Below are 14,109 nucleotides of genomic sequence, written 5' to 3' on the forward strand. Positions count from 1 at the left end.
ACCATAAATTTGATTAGAATTGAATTAGAGCATGGGACCATTTCCTGAATTAGATTAGGAACGGGTAACATACGGACCTCGGTGCGATTTTAACCGGCTCGCTGACACTTTCCGGTCTTACTATAGATAACAAACCCGTAGGTGGCTGCCGGGTCTACCCTACATACATTTGCAAGCAAACATCTACGATCATGAACATTAACAATACAAAGTTGCGTTCCAATCTAACTGATGTCCACATGCAGTCTTTACTAAGGGTTTGTACGTCCGACATGCAGCCAGAATTCAACGAACTTGTTGAAAACTTTCATTGACCACAGATGTCTCATTGACTTCAACAGCTATTGAAGTACATTACGCTAATAAATTCAGTGAATACTGTTTTTGGTCTCTATGCTTTAAACTTAAAGTTTACATTAAATACGATTTATTCCTCGTATAGGTGAATAAATCCGTGATTAATGTATCGATTCGGGAATCCGGGCCGCCAAGTACCTCATTTTCCCATATCAGTCTCGCCTACTGGAGAAGTTGCCAGCCCCTGAATTAGATCATGAATAAATGAGATTAGATTACTCTAACTAGTCTAACTAACTAGAATTATCTAGTTGTCCAAGTCTGCCTCGATATCTAGACATAATTTTACATAGTGCGGAGGGCTTGCCCGATATGGAAATTTGGAACTGGTTGATTCATTTGGAATTGTCAACGGCGCAGATGCTAAAAATACCTATTGCTCCATGCCTACCCAATGTGTTATACATAGCCAAAATGATGACGACGTGACAATGAATAAAATCATTATTGCGCACCTTATTCACTGGGGCACCATTGACTTTAACGACTCCTGAAGTTGATGATTTCATGGCAATCATTCAGTGATGGATCGGGACGTAGTGGAACCTTTTGCGCAATCTCGAACCTCATAGAGAGACTCAAAAACGAGAACAGGGTGGATGTCTTCAGAGCAGTGAAGGACTTGAGAGACATGCGACCCGGAATGGTTGAGACCAAGGTCAGAATTGTGAATTACCTTCGAAGCTGTAGTATTTGACAAAATTTTCCACTTTCAGGAGCAGTATGAATTTTGCTACCACGCAGTTTCGGAATACTTGCAGCTGTTCGACCTGTACGGGAATTTTCAATAATTGTATTTTTTCACTCGATTACTGAACTGCTAATTGTCACCCGTGCGTCACGAACGTCTATGCATATCGCAAATATTGCAATATTAAAACTGCATCTTTGAGTTGGACCGATTTCTATGCATACCTATGTGTTTTCGTGTTTTAAAAACCTTGTAATCATTGCCATCACAGCGAATCTTTGCTGTGACTTTTAGTATAAAATACATTGGAATGGCTATAGTGCACCGGTTCTTAATCTGATAGATAGGAGACTGATTATTTCGTAAGGTTAGAGAATGAAGAAAGCTCCGATTTGATTACCGAGCAAGTGCGACTGCGTTGTTATTATCAATAATTACTTCGTACTAATACACTACTCGACTACTGTCATCCATGAATTTCCCGATCTAACTGTCATCCGGCCCCCAGATCAGATTCTTGAATTTAACATCGAAGTAAACGCATCTAATCATCGATATCGTTGGAAGAAACTGAAACCTTCGTGTTACCAGAGTTGCAAGATCGTGGTTTAATATGCATTGATTCTAAGTGACTTAAGAAAGTGGTCTGACCGCAGTCATGCTCATTAAATCATCACTTCGGCTACTATTCTGGAACGAGTAAGATGCATTCTTACTGAGTATTTCAGCTCCTCACAACTACTGCCCCCTTTGATGTATTTCAAGCGTGGTAAATCATGCTGAAAATACGAACATGGAATGTTAGTTATATGTCCAGTAGGGCTCTTCAAAAATGACTTTTTTTCTCAAATCGTACTGGCTACTTGATAAAATTGTTAGGTTACCTAATTTAAGCCTACACACAGAATTTGGTTCAATTCCAGCCAGTAACCGCTTTGCTACAGGAGAAGAAAGTTTCTATTTATTATATAAAAATAAATAATAAAAAATTTGAAAATTTTCTGTTCACGCCATGAAATTGTTAGGCTGTCTATAGAAACGATGCTCACCAAATTTGGTTCAATCCCAACCAGTGGAAGCGGAGTTATTGCCGTCGAAAAATTTGGATTTGAATAAAATAGTATTTACGGTGACCGATTCTTTGTTTATTTATTAAAGTTGTGCTCACCGTAAATACTATTTTATTCAAATCCCAATTTTTCGACAGCAATAACTCCGCTTCCACTGGTTGGAATTGAACCAAATTTGGTGAGCATCGTTTCTATAGACAGCCTAACACTTTCGTGGGGTGAACAGAAAATTTTCAAATTTCTTATTATTTATTTTTATATAATAAATATAAACTTACTTCTCCTGTAGCAAAGCAGTTACTGGCTGGAATTGAACTAAATTTTGTGTGTAGGCTTAAATTAGGTAACCTAACAATTTTATCAAGTAGCCAGTACGATTTGAGAAAAAAAGTCATTTTTGAAGAGCCCTAATGTCCAGTATACTTTCTCGTGCGCAACAAAGAAAATTGGCAGTGGTTCTCGAACTTTTTTCGACGCGTCGTGTACCTCACGTTCACACCATCCCTATATGGAATCGAAATGCCGCGGTGGATAGCAAAAAGGTTGAACAGTCCAGGAATAGTCCAGCCTATTCGCATAAAATCGCGCGTATATTTTCCAGTTGAATAAATCGGCACAGAAAATATTCCACAGCATATGAGCCTATTTCCACAATGCATCTCGCACTCCCTGATGTGGTGCTTCGTACCACGAATGGGCTAACCCCTCGAATAGAAATGTCCAATCGCCATTGGTGATACAGCTGTGAAGCGTACCACTACCTTACTCGCCACTGATAATAACACGGATAAAGAGAACAGACAATACTTAGGATTCAACCAAATATACGTCACGGGGGCCACAGAATGCCAATGGTTTCGATACTGACCTGATGAGATATATCCCACGCAACGCAAGCTACGACATTTTGATATAGAATATTACTATTCCTCATGACAGTTTCATAGATTGTTGCGTCCGTAGAATTACCAAGTCACTTTCCCGAGACGCAAGCCCGTCTCTGATTTCAACGCTTGACCCGACTCAACTCGAGTCATTTTTAGTTTATCACCCGGTTCAACCAACATCGAGTATTTTGACGAAAGGTCGCACCAAACAAATACACAATTTTCAGTCACGAATCATCAACGGGTCATGTTTTATCATGATGAACTGGAAATGTGACGTAATAGCGATCTTCCACTTCATGGTAGATTTTAGAAGTGATGTGATAGTGATATTTGTTGAGATTTTAGGTTTTAGTAGTAGTTTTAGAGTGATCTTCAAGTTATTAAATCTAAAAAAGATATATGACACTTGACTTTGTTGTTGAATAATTGAAATTTCAAAATGCGGGCCGCACAAAATTGTCTCGCAGGCCGCGTGTTTGAGACCTCTGATCTAATGCATCAGGCAGCATATAGGAAAGGGTGTAGGGCTGTAGGCCTACGGCTGCACGCCGAGGATTTCCATTGACAAACAAGCATCTAATCTGACGGGGCCGTACCAGCACCATGTCAGATCAGGCCCCTCAATATATCTGGTTGTTATCAACGCAATTTATTGAATAAGGAAGTAACAGTAAAAGTCACTGGGCCCAGGGACAATTTTTGAATTTGAATTTTAAATTTTAAAATAATAGAATACAAATAAAGAGGCACAGGCGTCGGTACGAAATGTAGGCGAGTCGTTATGTGAAAAACGTAATTAGGTGCCACCAGAGGTGGTCAAAGTAGTCACCGTCGCTACTCAAGTAGAAGTAGAAGTAACGCCGGAATTTCTACTCAAGTAGAAGTAGGAGTGGTGGTTCATAAGTAAGTAAGTAAGTAGATATTCTCCGCTTAATTTTGCCTACAAAACTGAAAACTGTCAAGTAGAAGTAGAAGTAGTCTAAAATCGTAACTACTTAAAAAGTGGTGTGAGTAGGCCAAATCTACTTCAAGTACATCAAAAAGTAGAAGTACTTCGTTATTGACCACCTCTGGGTGCCACAAAGTTATGGAAAACTATCTCTTCACATTCGGTCACTTACGTGTAGTCAGCGACTCCATCGCTAGGCCTACAAGATGTCTTCCTATCCGTACTAATGCATACAGCAGGAAGCGACTTTGCAACTGTGCAATTATACGGTTCATTTGTGTAGCATAGATATCAGAAACTATAGTAGATATTCTTCAGCATCCATTCTTGAGCACACGGGGATTGCCGTTCGAGAAGTTATAATGTTCTGTTCTTAGAATAGACGTTCCTGCAAAAGATACTTCCACGGACCTGCATTGCAGGGATAATGAAGTTCAGAAAAGAGAATCGTGGTATCGTTACCAGTATCACAGCCATTGTTTTTATTCTACAATTTTATCTCTCTGCGACTCACGAGAAAGGTGAGTACTGCATCTACCAGTAGGACATTAGTATAATAGGACTAGGGCCCTGTCCATCGAGAATAAGGTTCCATGAGAGAGAGAGAGAGAGAGAGAGAGAGAGAGAGTCTTTATTTTCATCAAACCAAAATACATAACACACGGCAATGGTGGTGGTACAGAAAATATGCATGCACACTGCACAGTATTCGGTATTAGATAGGAATTATCGATAAGACCGTGAAGGTCATCTAGTCTGATCACACCAGCATCAAACAGGTACACTTGACTCTAAACAGTCTGGCTGTAAAAAATGTTACGGTAGTTAAAAAAATTAAAATAGAAGAAAAATTAAACGATGGTAGTAGCAAATGATCAATGAAGCAATGTCTGGGCGAGGTAGGGCAACAGTGTCAGTGTAACGACAAGCAGTAGGGGTCTCAGCTTTCCCGTGGCCACTTACTGGCCACAGATTTTTTTGTGGCCGGCCACGAATATCTCGTGACCGGCCATGAAAATGCGTTGTCTCGTGGCCGGCCACAGTGAATTTCATGGCCGGCCATACGAATTCATCGTGGCCGGCCACGAGTTCATGGCCAGTCCGTGATTTTGGCGCATCTAGTTGGATCAAAATCCGCCCTTTGCATCCAATTTGACAATAGTCAAGTAGATCTTCTTCATTTGCAATACGAACTTGCTGGTGGCAAGGTTTGTATTCAATGTTCCCTCTAAGCTGCGCACGTGCGCAAATGCGCAGTGCTGAAACGGTGTCTGCGCACAGAAAATCTACGCTGCGCACAAGAAATTAGAAATTATGTTTTTTTATAGTTGTTGCGCACTGTTGTCCAATGGACCACGCAGGCGCGCAGATTCGTGAAAATTAAGATGGAACATTGCCAGGGCCAAATAGTGTTATCACTGAAGTCTGGAACCGAGGTACAAGTGCGCCCCGCAAAGGTAACTAATGCGCTCCGTGAAGAAATGAGAATTCACAATCACGTGGGACTCACGGACAATATTTTTTTAGTATGGCCTCGTACGCGTGAGCGATACTGATATCATTTCAATAGCGCATTATATTCTGGGAATGGCGAAATAACATGGTTTAACAAAGGTATAAATAACAATGGGCTAGCTCGAAGTTAATCTGCGAGAAACTAACGAATAGTCTTCTCCGCGTGGCATGAACATTGCGTAAGATTTACTCAGGACCGTAACTTTCGCACCCCAAACCACCCAATTGGAGGGGCCGAGCTCGAAGGGGGTCCAAAATTATTTCGAGAATTAACATAAATCATGATGTATTTTTTTTTGAATTTTTCAGGAATTTTTTTTCGCGCTACGCGCGTTTTATTATTGTCAGATATCTGATTATTCGGTACCCTTTCCCAACAAAAATTACGCATGATTTATAAAAATGGGCAGTTGGGTGTCGGCCATTACCGCACCATGACGCGCCAAGACATATGAAGTTAAAGGCTATGTAACATGCGACTCCAAGAAGTGCGCCAGAACTATCAGCAGCGAGAAAACCTTGGGCGAAAAAGACTGCCCCGGAGCTGACCAAAAACTTCGATATATACAATTGATACGAATATCTGTGTAATTGTCCATGTCCATAGTCGCCTAAATGGCTGGTGCCGAATGTTCCTGTCCTGGCGATCCGAGTCCCACAACAAGACAAATGCCATATTGAGGGGACATTACTTTCCAGTTAAGAAATATCAATTTGAAATCGTGTACGTCTTTTACTTTAGTACGTTTTGGCGATTTCAATATCTTTTGACATAGCAGATAGGGGTCAGGAAATAGCATCATGTAACGAAGTCATTATATCAACGGGTACGCTCGAAGATGTTTTATTATTATTTAGAGGGCCAATCTATTCCAACACACCTCACTGGATCAGCTCTACCGGGAAATCTGATTATGTGAGCATTATTGATAGCAATATATAGGGAATTCCCGATCATATTGGCCGATGCAATCATTAATTGAAGAATTTTTTCGCGCTTCGCGCGTTTAGGGACGCTACTACCAATTGGGCACCCAATATAGATGATAAGTACCGGAAAAAGTCTAGAGGCCTAGGGGGTCTGGGGGGCGAAACCCCTCAGTAGTCAGTTTTATCACCCTATTGGAGGGTGGTTGCGCACTGTTGTCCGAGGGCCTGCGCAGTGAGTTGGCGTGTTTGCGCAGACTCTTGAAAAATTAGAGGGAACATTGTTTGTATTGACGACTTCCGCTATATTATCGCACGTAGGCCTACCTAAGTTACATTACCACTTTATTGAGTAGTTTAGGGATGGGTTCAAAATTTGCACGGCTTTACACGTGTCACCTTCTCTGTTCGCTGCAGAAATGAATTTAATTCCCACCGACTATTGAAAAAGTACTCTGGGACGGTGCGTTGTAAACTAACACCGAGACATACGTTCCTTGAACTTTCTAGAATCTAGATAAATATTTGATAGAGTAATGTATGAGCGTACTGCGTACATCTTATTGCTCGGTCAGACAAACGTCTTTACATTAAAACTGGTGTCCACACAGCTTCCACGCCAGGCGATCAACGCAATGGGATTGCGTGGAAAGATAAAACCGTAGTGCAGACTCGATAGCCTTGCTGTTTCTTCGCATCTCCATCACCCAAGCCCATTAGTGATGCAAACGTAGATAATCTGATCATATTTTGCTACAAAAGGTTTGTTTATTCCGTTACCAATTTCTCAAAATCTGAAGCAATTGAAGATATGATTACAATCATTCACAATTCATATGCAAGTAGTTGCATGAATGCAATGTGTCCAGTAAATGCTTTTCACAGAAAACACCCAAGGGCACGAGAGATCAGATGCACTTTACACGGCGATAAGTATTTGCACTGCATTCAAATGTCGAATTATAATGAACGATTAGGACTTGTCTGTGTCATCAAGATTGTTCGCTGAATTGCACATTGTTCTTTGAAGGCTTGGCATGGGCATTTTTTCATCGGTCGATGGCGCTGCATTTGATGTCGCATCGATCGATGATGCTGCATTAGATGACGCAAAGTATCTGAAGTTATCTATTATTATAACAGTAATTTAATTATATAGCGGGCACATTTACGTCCTATGCCCACCACCAGCACCGTAACTGCCGCACCCCAAACCCCCCAATTGGGGGGGGCCCGAGCTCGAAGGGGGCCCAAAATTATTTCGTGAATTAGCATAAATCATAGAGTATTTTTTTAAAAAAAAATTTTCGCGCTGCGCGCGATTTCATGTAGCCGTTTCTCTATATTATAGGGTATTGGGCCATTACCGCGCCACGACCAACCATGACATACAATCAAGTTTTAGGCCATATAACATGCGACTCCAAGAAGTGTGCCAGAACGATCGGCAGCGAGAAAAGCTTGGCCGAAAAGGTCTATGCCCTTATGCAGACCGAAGACCTCGTTATATAGGCTATACAAAATGCCTATAGGTTTAATTGTCCATAGGCGCCTAAATGACTGGCACCGAATGTTCCTGTCTTTGCAATCTGAACCTCACAAGACAAATACCATCCCACTTGGAAAATTTTTATGCCATTGAAGAAATACCAATTTGAAATCGTGTGCGTCTCTTAGTTTAGAAGCCTACGTTTGGGCGATTCTATATTTTTTGATATAGCAGACTGGAAGTCACGAAATAACATCATGTAACGAAGTCATATCAACGGGTCCGTCCGCCCGAAGATGTTTAGTCATTGTTTACGGGCCCTCCCGTTTTCAAGACACTTCACTTAGCTCTACCGGTAAATCTAATTACGTGAGTAGAGAGGACAATAAATTGATATCATACTATATATGCAATCGCCGATCTGATTGACCGATTTTATCATAAATTATCGAAAATTTTCGCGCCTCGCGCTGGCTCACAATGCAGTACAGATAATTTCGTGACAAACGCGAACAACGTGATGGGGGGGGGTCGTTCTATCACCCTATGAGAGCTCAAGACCCACGTTTTTGGGGGCCTGACGAGGTGCTGTTTCGTCCCTGCCAACGGGTATACGCCCGAAGATGTTTAATTATTATTGAGTGGTCCTACCTTTTCAAACACACCTCAATCAGCTCTACCGGCAAATCTGGTTACGTGAGCAGAGAGAAGATAAAAATTGATACCAATATATGCAATTCCCGATCATACTGACCGATGAAATCATGAATTCTAGAAATTTTCCGCGCTTCGCGCGCTCAAGCGGCAAAAGCTGATTCACTAAACATACTCCCAATGAATATTAAGAATAGTGGTAAACAGTGTATCGCCGGAGGGGGGGTCTATAGTTAGGTCTATAACCCTATGGGGGGCCCAAGACCAAAGTTTTGGGGGGGGCCTGGCGAAGTGCTGTTACGGCCCTGCCCACCACATCGGTTAGCAGCTTGATCTAACAACGACATGCGATACAAAACGATCCTTGCACCCAAGTAATCAAGTATCCTCTGGCATACACGGCATCGTTAGTGACTGCGACATGCATCTCATTCGTACATTATTTGCTTCAACCTGGAAGAACGTCACCTAGGTGGATATACAATATACATTATACATACAAATTATATAGGATCGGAAACGTGAACAAAATCAAATTTCTGGGAACAAAGCCCCATATTTTACCAATATTACCGGTAGGTTAGGCTACATCGTTGCCTTTATTCTACATCTACAGCACATCTGCAGTGTGTCAAGTTCACGTGCTGCTACAGCATAGAAATATTCTTAGATTCATCGACACAATTCTCATCGTGCAAATGAGTGCAAGCTCCATTGATGTTGAGGATCTCAAACGTCGTATGTATTGTATAGCAGTACGATAATCAAATATGTATTGTATATAACCGTATATTGCGGACTCATCATAGACCTGATACAGAAAGGAGGGATTGTATCTGCCTGGCATTATCCAATTCACAGCTATTCAGCTATACGAAAGATAAACTATGGAATTGTTTGCAACTAGATGTCCTATTATAGCGTTGGAAAGATATATCAGATCGGCGGAAGCACCGGCCACAGCGAGATGCGAGTTGCTTTGTGGCCGGCCACAGAATGTTATGTGGATTTCACAGCTTTTCTGGAACTTGAAACAGTATTTTCCACCTATTCTTGGTTCTTTGATTCCCTAATCGTTTTGTTCGGGTACTTTCATTACGGTATTTAGTATTGAAAACAAGAAAACAGGTAAAATGACCGCATATTGACCGATCCAGTATCTCGATGGATCAGATTATGCATTCAAGGAGGTATATAGTCGAGTCTACTTAAGCGTAAATCGAAAATCGGCAGTGAATTAAGACAAATTCCCAGTACATTATTGTATTATTCATAAATTCATCATGGCAATTCACGAAAGATTTTAAACTGCCCCCACAAACATCCTTAAACTGCATGATCAAATATATATATGTATTACTTATTCGCATCGCAGACTCATCATAAACGATAAATATGGTTGAAAAATGAAGGACATTATCATCATCATATTGTTTAATCGTAGGTTTGCATATTTACAAAATAAAACTAGCTATACAATCGATTGCAACTGCACAATGCACATTGCACATATTACGGTTGAAAATCAATATCAGAACGGGGGAAGCACCGGCCACAGCGAGCTCTGCTCTGTTCTGTCGCCGGCCACAGAATGTCATGGTAATTTCACAGCTTTTGGGGAACTTATAGAGATTTTCTGACAGATATCTGGTATACATTGTTTTTTCTAATTCTATGCAGTTGCATACGATTAGCTGTGACGAGTGTCAGCCGAATATTTAGGTCTATTTCTATAAAAAAAAAAAGATACAAATCAACACTTACCAGTTACCAGTTTTGATAATGTCTTCATCGTTTCTAGCTTTCTATACCATTATTTCCTGTTTCATTTAGCGGATATCCCCCTTTTTAATGCATTCTTTACATTATTTTTTGTGTTTTTAATTGATATATAGAGACTATTCCAGATCGTTTCATCTTCTTCCTAGATCGTTTCATTGTATCGCTATTCTTCTGGTATTTCGGGTGAAAATGCATATAAACTGAGCTAAACTCTCGCTCTCACCTAGTTCTATTTACTGTACGCCCATAATAGAACATAATTGATCATGCATTTGACCACGATTGGGCCACATACAATACTTATCATCGATACTAACTTGATATATTGCAGCCGGCCATGAAATTTGGCTATGGCCGGCCACTGGCGTAGCCAGCGAGGGGCGAAAGGGGCGATCGCCCCCCCCCCAAATTTTTGGAAAATTTTTCGTAAAATCAATAAATATGACATTATTTTAGGGCAGAGGAATGCAACCTAAAAAATTTCTTCGCGCTTCGCGCGATTTAGTGTCCATGATCATAACAGTCTTGCTATTATTATCGGTGTTCCGAAAAAAATCTTCCGCAAATACCCACAATTGATTTTAGCTGCATTCTTAATTATGAGAATACAACCGTACCAGTAGACACACGAGAGTAACTCAAGGTCGTTTGGTTGATTGAGTTAAGGGTTGTCAGTTTAGTATGGGGATTGGGGACTGTTAGCTCCGACAATTCCCGTTACGGGACACACGAAGACATATAAAGTAGGTTACATGCAACTCCGCAAAGTGCGCTCCCAAAATGATTGACGGCCATAAAACCGACGCATGTATTCGATATAGATTTTCGGGTACTTAAATGGCTGGCGCCTAATGATCCTGTCCCTGCAATCAGACTTCTCCGACATGAATGCGACTGGCACAGGAAAATATCGCCACCTCCCTTTAAAAAGTGCTAATTTGAAATCGCACGAGTCTGATCAAAGGAGTTTTGTAATTTGGTCTGGTATATATATCAGCAATTCCAATCTCTAAACTAGCATCAATCTTTACCAGAGGTCACTAAATAACCGTGCTTCAACGAAGTAATTATTAAGAATGGAATCCACTTGCTCATATACACGCACCAATATTATTGATCAAATACTTTCATTTACTCAAAAACATGTACGCTCCGCGCGACTATAGGTCCGAAATGCACACTGCTTTTCAACTGGAAGCAACTGGAAGCTTCCATAGGGTATGTGTGTGCGTGCGTCTGAGAATCGTCTGAATAAAGGGTAGTGATGAAATTGCCCATGGCAGGATGTACGGTTCTGCGAGGTGTTCCCACGGGAGAGCTTCCCTAAACTCATAAAAATCTCCCCCCCCCCACAATAAAAAAAATGTAATTCTGGCTACGACCTTGTGTGTGAGCGGTCACTTGAGTGGTGACAGCATTCTCCGCAAGCCATGAAGTAACAGCAATAAATGACAACTGTCCCGTCCAGCGTCCACCCTATACAAACTCTAAATCAGTGGTTCTAAACCTTTTTGTTGTCGCGGACCCTCTGTGCACCTTCACGTACCCCGGCGGACCCCCAGTTCTTATTTCAAATTTGCCTCTATTATCATGCAACTTCCATCTGTCTTGTGCAATTATTATCTGTAGGCTAGTGATAAACAACAGCGTAATGACCTTTCTTGACAATAACACCGACTTTTTATTATTTTAAAGCGAATTCTGAATTCTGAAATTTAGTCATGGCCGGCCATGAGAATGAGTTTGACATGGCCGGCCATGAAAATCACCATGGCCGGCCACAGAATAGCACTTTACATGGCCGGCCACGGAATATCTGTGGCCGGCCACGAAATTATCCGTGGCCAGTAAGTGGCCACGGGAATGCTGAAAGTCCGTCTCACGACAAGAGGTGATCAAGTAGGGCTTTTTTGAATCTATTATAGGGCAATTCACGGATATGTGGTGGTAATGCATTCCAGATGATAGGTCCCGAGTAGTCGATGGACCTCTTAGTTAGGTTGCTATTGGGTGGGGGTAAGTAGATATTTCCTTTAGACGATGAGCAGAATAAAACTTGACAGAACACTACCTTAATGCTATTTGTGTCATGTTATGTATATGAAGCTGATAAGAAGTCAAATTCCGGTAGCAAACCAGGGCCGATACTAAACCTGCAAAAAGCCCACTTCTGCAGTGTTGGGTTACACTTTGCCGACCACTGCTGTGAGGTGTAAATTAGATATTCGATAGCTATAATAATACCTCATTGTGGTGCTGGTCTTCCATGTTATATTTTGAGAAGACGTTGTGTTGGATAGCTATATTGATTGAAAGTTTAAAATTTTAAATGGTTATATTAACAATGCGGTGCAGTTCTATGAATGTGACAAGTGATAAAAACTACCATACTAGACAATGCACAGACGATGTTGTTGGGAGAGCTTGCCTACTGACATGCAAGGATGGTTACAGAATTAATTCAACCTCAAAGCAATGGAATGCTAAATGCAATAATATCTCAACAGGAGTTGGAAGATGGGACTTGGATAGTGCCCCTAGTTGTCAAGGTGAGATCATAAACATTTCGTAATGACATAACATAACGTAACATCGTTGGGTTATATTTTTCATCTGAACAAGTCACACACAATGTACAATGCGGTAAGACACAATGCGATGTCATGAACAGATAGGAGGATGTCGAACGACACGCATCAGTAGCGATCCTTTACTCTAGCATCCACCTCGGCCTATAGAGTGGCCGATGTCACAGTTCTTTTCGATGATGATCTTTTTTGAAGCCGCGGTACTTTCTACTAGTTCTTTCCATTCCTTGTGAGTGCTTTCTTTCGTCGGGTATTTCACTGGGATACATTAAAATCCAATCAGTGACTTCTTTACCTCTGAATCAAAAGCGCACAAGTACAACACACGCGCGTCCACGTCGTCCAAATATCATATGATCGACCGAAAAGATCATCGCTCCATCAAATATGCCGGACCTGATGTGTGGAACAGTATCCCGCCGGCCATCCGACAGTCGACGAGCATGTCCACATTCAAGTCGAAATACAAGCAATTATACTACTAAATAAATACAGTCCATCCTCAAGATTACCGGACCACGACTGACCTATCGATCTCGCTTCCCATGACATGCCGCCCTATTTCTTGTCGCATTCTTCTTCTATACTATCTTCTTTACTTTCATTCAGTGTGCATGCCTCCTCTTTACATCGCCTAGGCCAAGGGTCGGCAACTTACGGCCCGCGGGCCGGATCCGGCCCGCCAAGCGAAATCGTCCGGCCCGCGACATAATAATTAGTTATCACAAGAATACGGCCCGCGTTTCATAATGAGTTTCAATCTGCAGTGCAGCACTGCATGAAAAAAATGCGGCATTGCTACGATATATTAGTAGCCTACATCGTATTAGTCTATTGTTACGCCATAAAACGAAGGTGGTTGGAGTAGGAGATGGAGATAGACTAGACTGGATCAGTGCTTACTGCTTATCAATCGGGTGTATCTCGCAACCGAAGGTGTTCCATACTTTTTAGGGTTAACCACTCTAACGGGATGTGACAATAAAGGTGTTCTTCCTTTGCTTCAAAAACGCTTGGAACATATCAGACGCAATGACGGAATCTCAAACTATTCAATTATAGATAACTAGCCTCCGTATGTCAGTTAACCTATCTATAGTTTAATTTTCCAGAAGGCATTGTGTGCCAAGACAAAAAACCTGAATAGTGTTTGGCCACAATGGTGAAAACTGTTAATATGATTTTTGTCTCAATAAC

The 14,109-nt window shown here is 41.3% G+C and overlaps 3 protein-coding genes across 4 annotated transcripts in view; 2 read left to right on the plus strand and 1 right to left on the minus strand.

The window, feature by feature from the left end:
• The window catches only part of LOC145444077 (uncharacterized), a 192,172-nt gene extending 190,802 nt beyond the window's left edge, over window positions 1–1,370 (plus strand). For both annotated transcript variants that reach the window (XM_080321988.1, XM_080321989.1), the window contains exons 44-45: window positions 880–1,015; window positions 1,074–1,370. In XM_080321988.1, coding sequence (XP_080178114.1) covers window positions 880–1,015; window positions 1,074–1,148 — 211 coding nt within the window. In that variant the 3' untranslated portion in view covers window positions 1,149–1,370. The remainder of the gene's footprint in view (window positions 1–879; window positions 1,016–1,073) is intronic.
• Window positions 1–14,109, minus strand: part of LOC145444097 (sodium/potassium-transporting ATPase subunit beta-1-interacting protein 3-like) — a 372,797-nt gene that overhangs the window by 329,640 nt on the left and 29,048 nt on the right. The gene's annotated exons all lie outside the window — the stretch shown is intronic.
• Window positions 12,396–14,109, plus strand: part of LOC145444080 (tyrosine-protein phosphatase Lar-like) — a 73,641-nt gene continuing 71,927 nt past the window's right edge. Inside the window, exon 1 of the mRNA XM_080321998.1 lies at window positions 12,396–12,873. Coding sequence (XP_080178124.1) covers window positions 12,654–12,873 — 220 coding nt within the window. The 5' untranslated portion in view covers window positions 12,396–12,653. The remainder of the gene's footprint in view (window positions 12,874–14,109) is intronic.

This window comes from Botryllus schlosseri, chromosome 8 (genome assembly GCF_051294905.1).
Source record: "Botryllus schlosseri isolate E-star chromosome 8, Bs_hap1, whole genome shotgun sequence".
Taxonomy (NCBI): domain Eukaryota; kingdom Metazoa; phylum Chordata; class Ascidiacea; order Stolidobranchia; family Styelidae; genus Botryllus; species Botryllus schlosseri.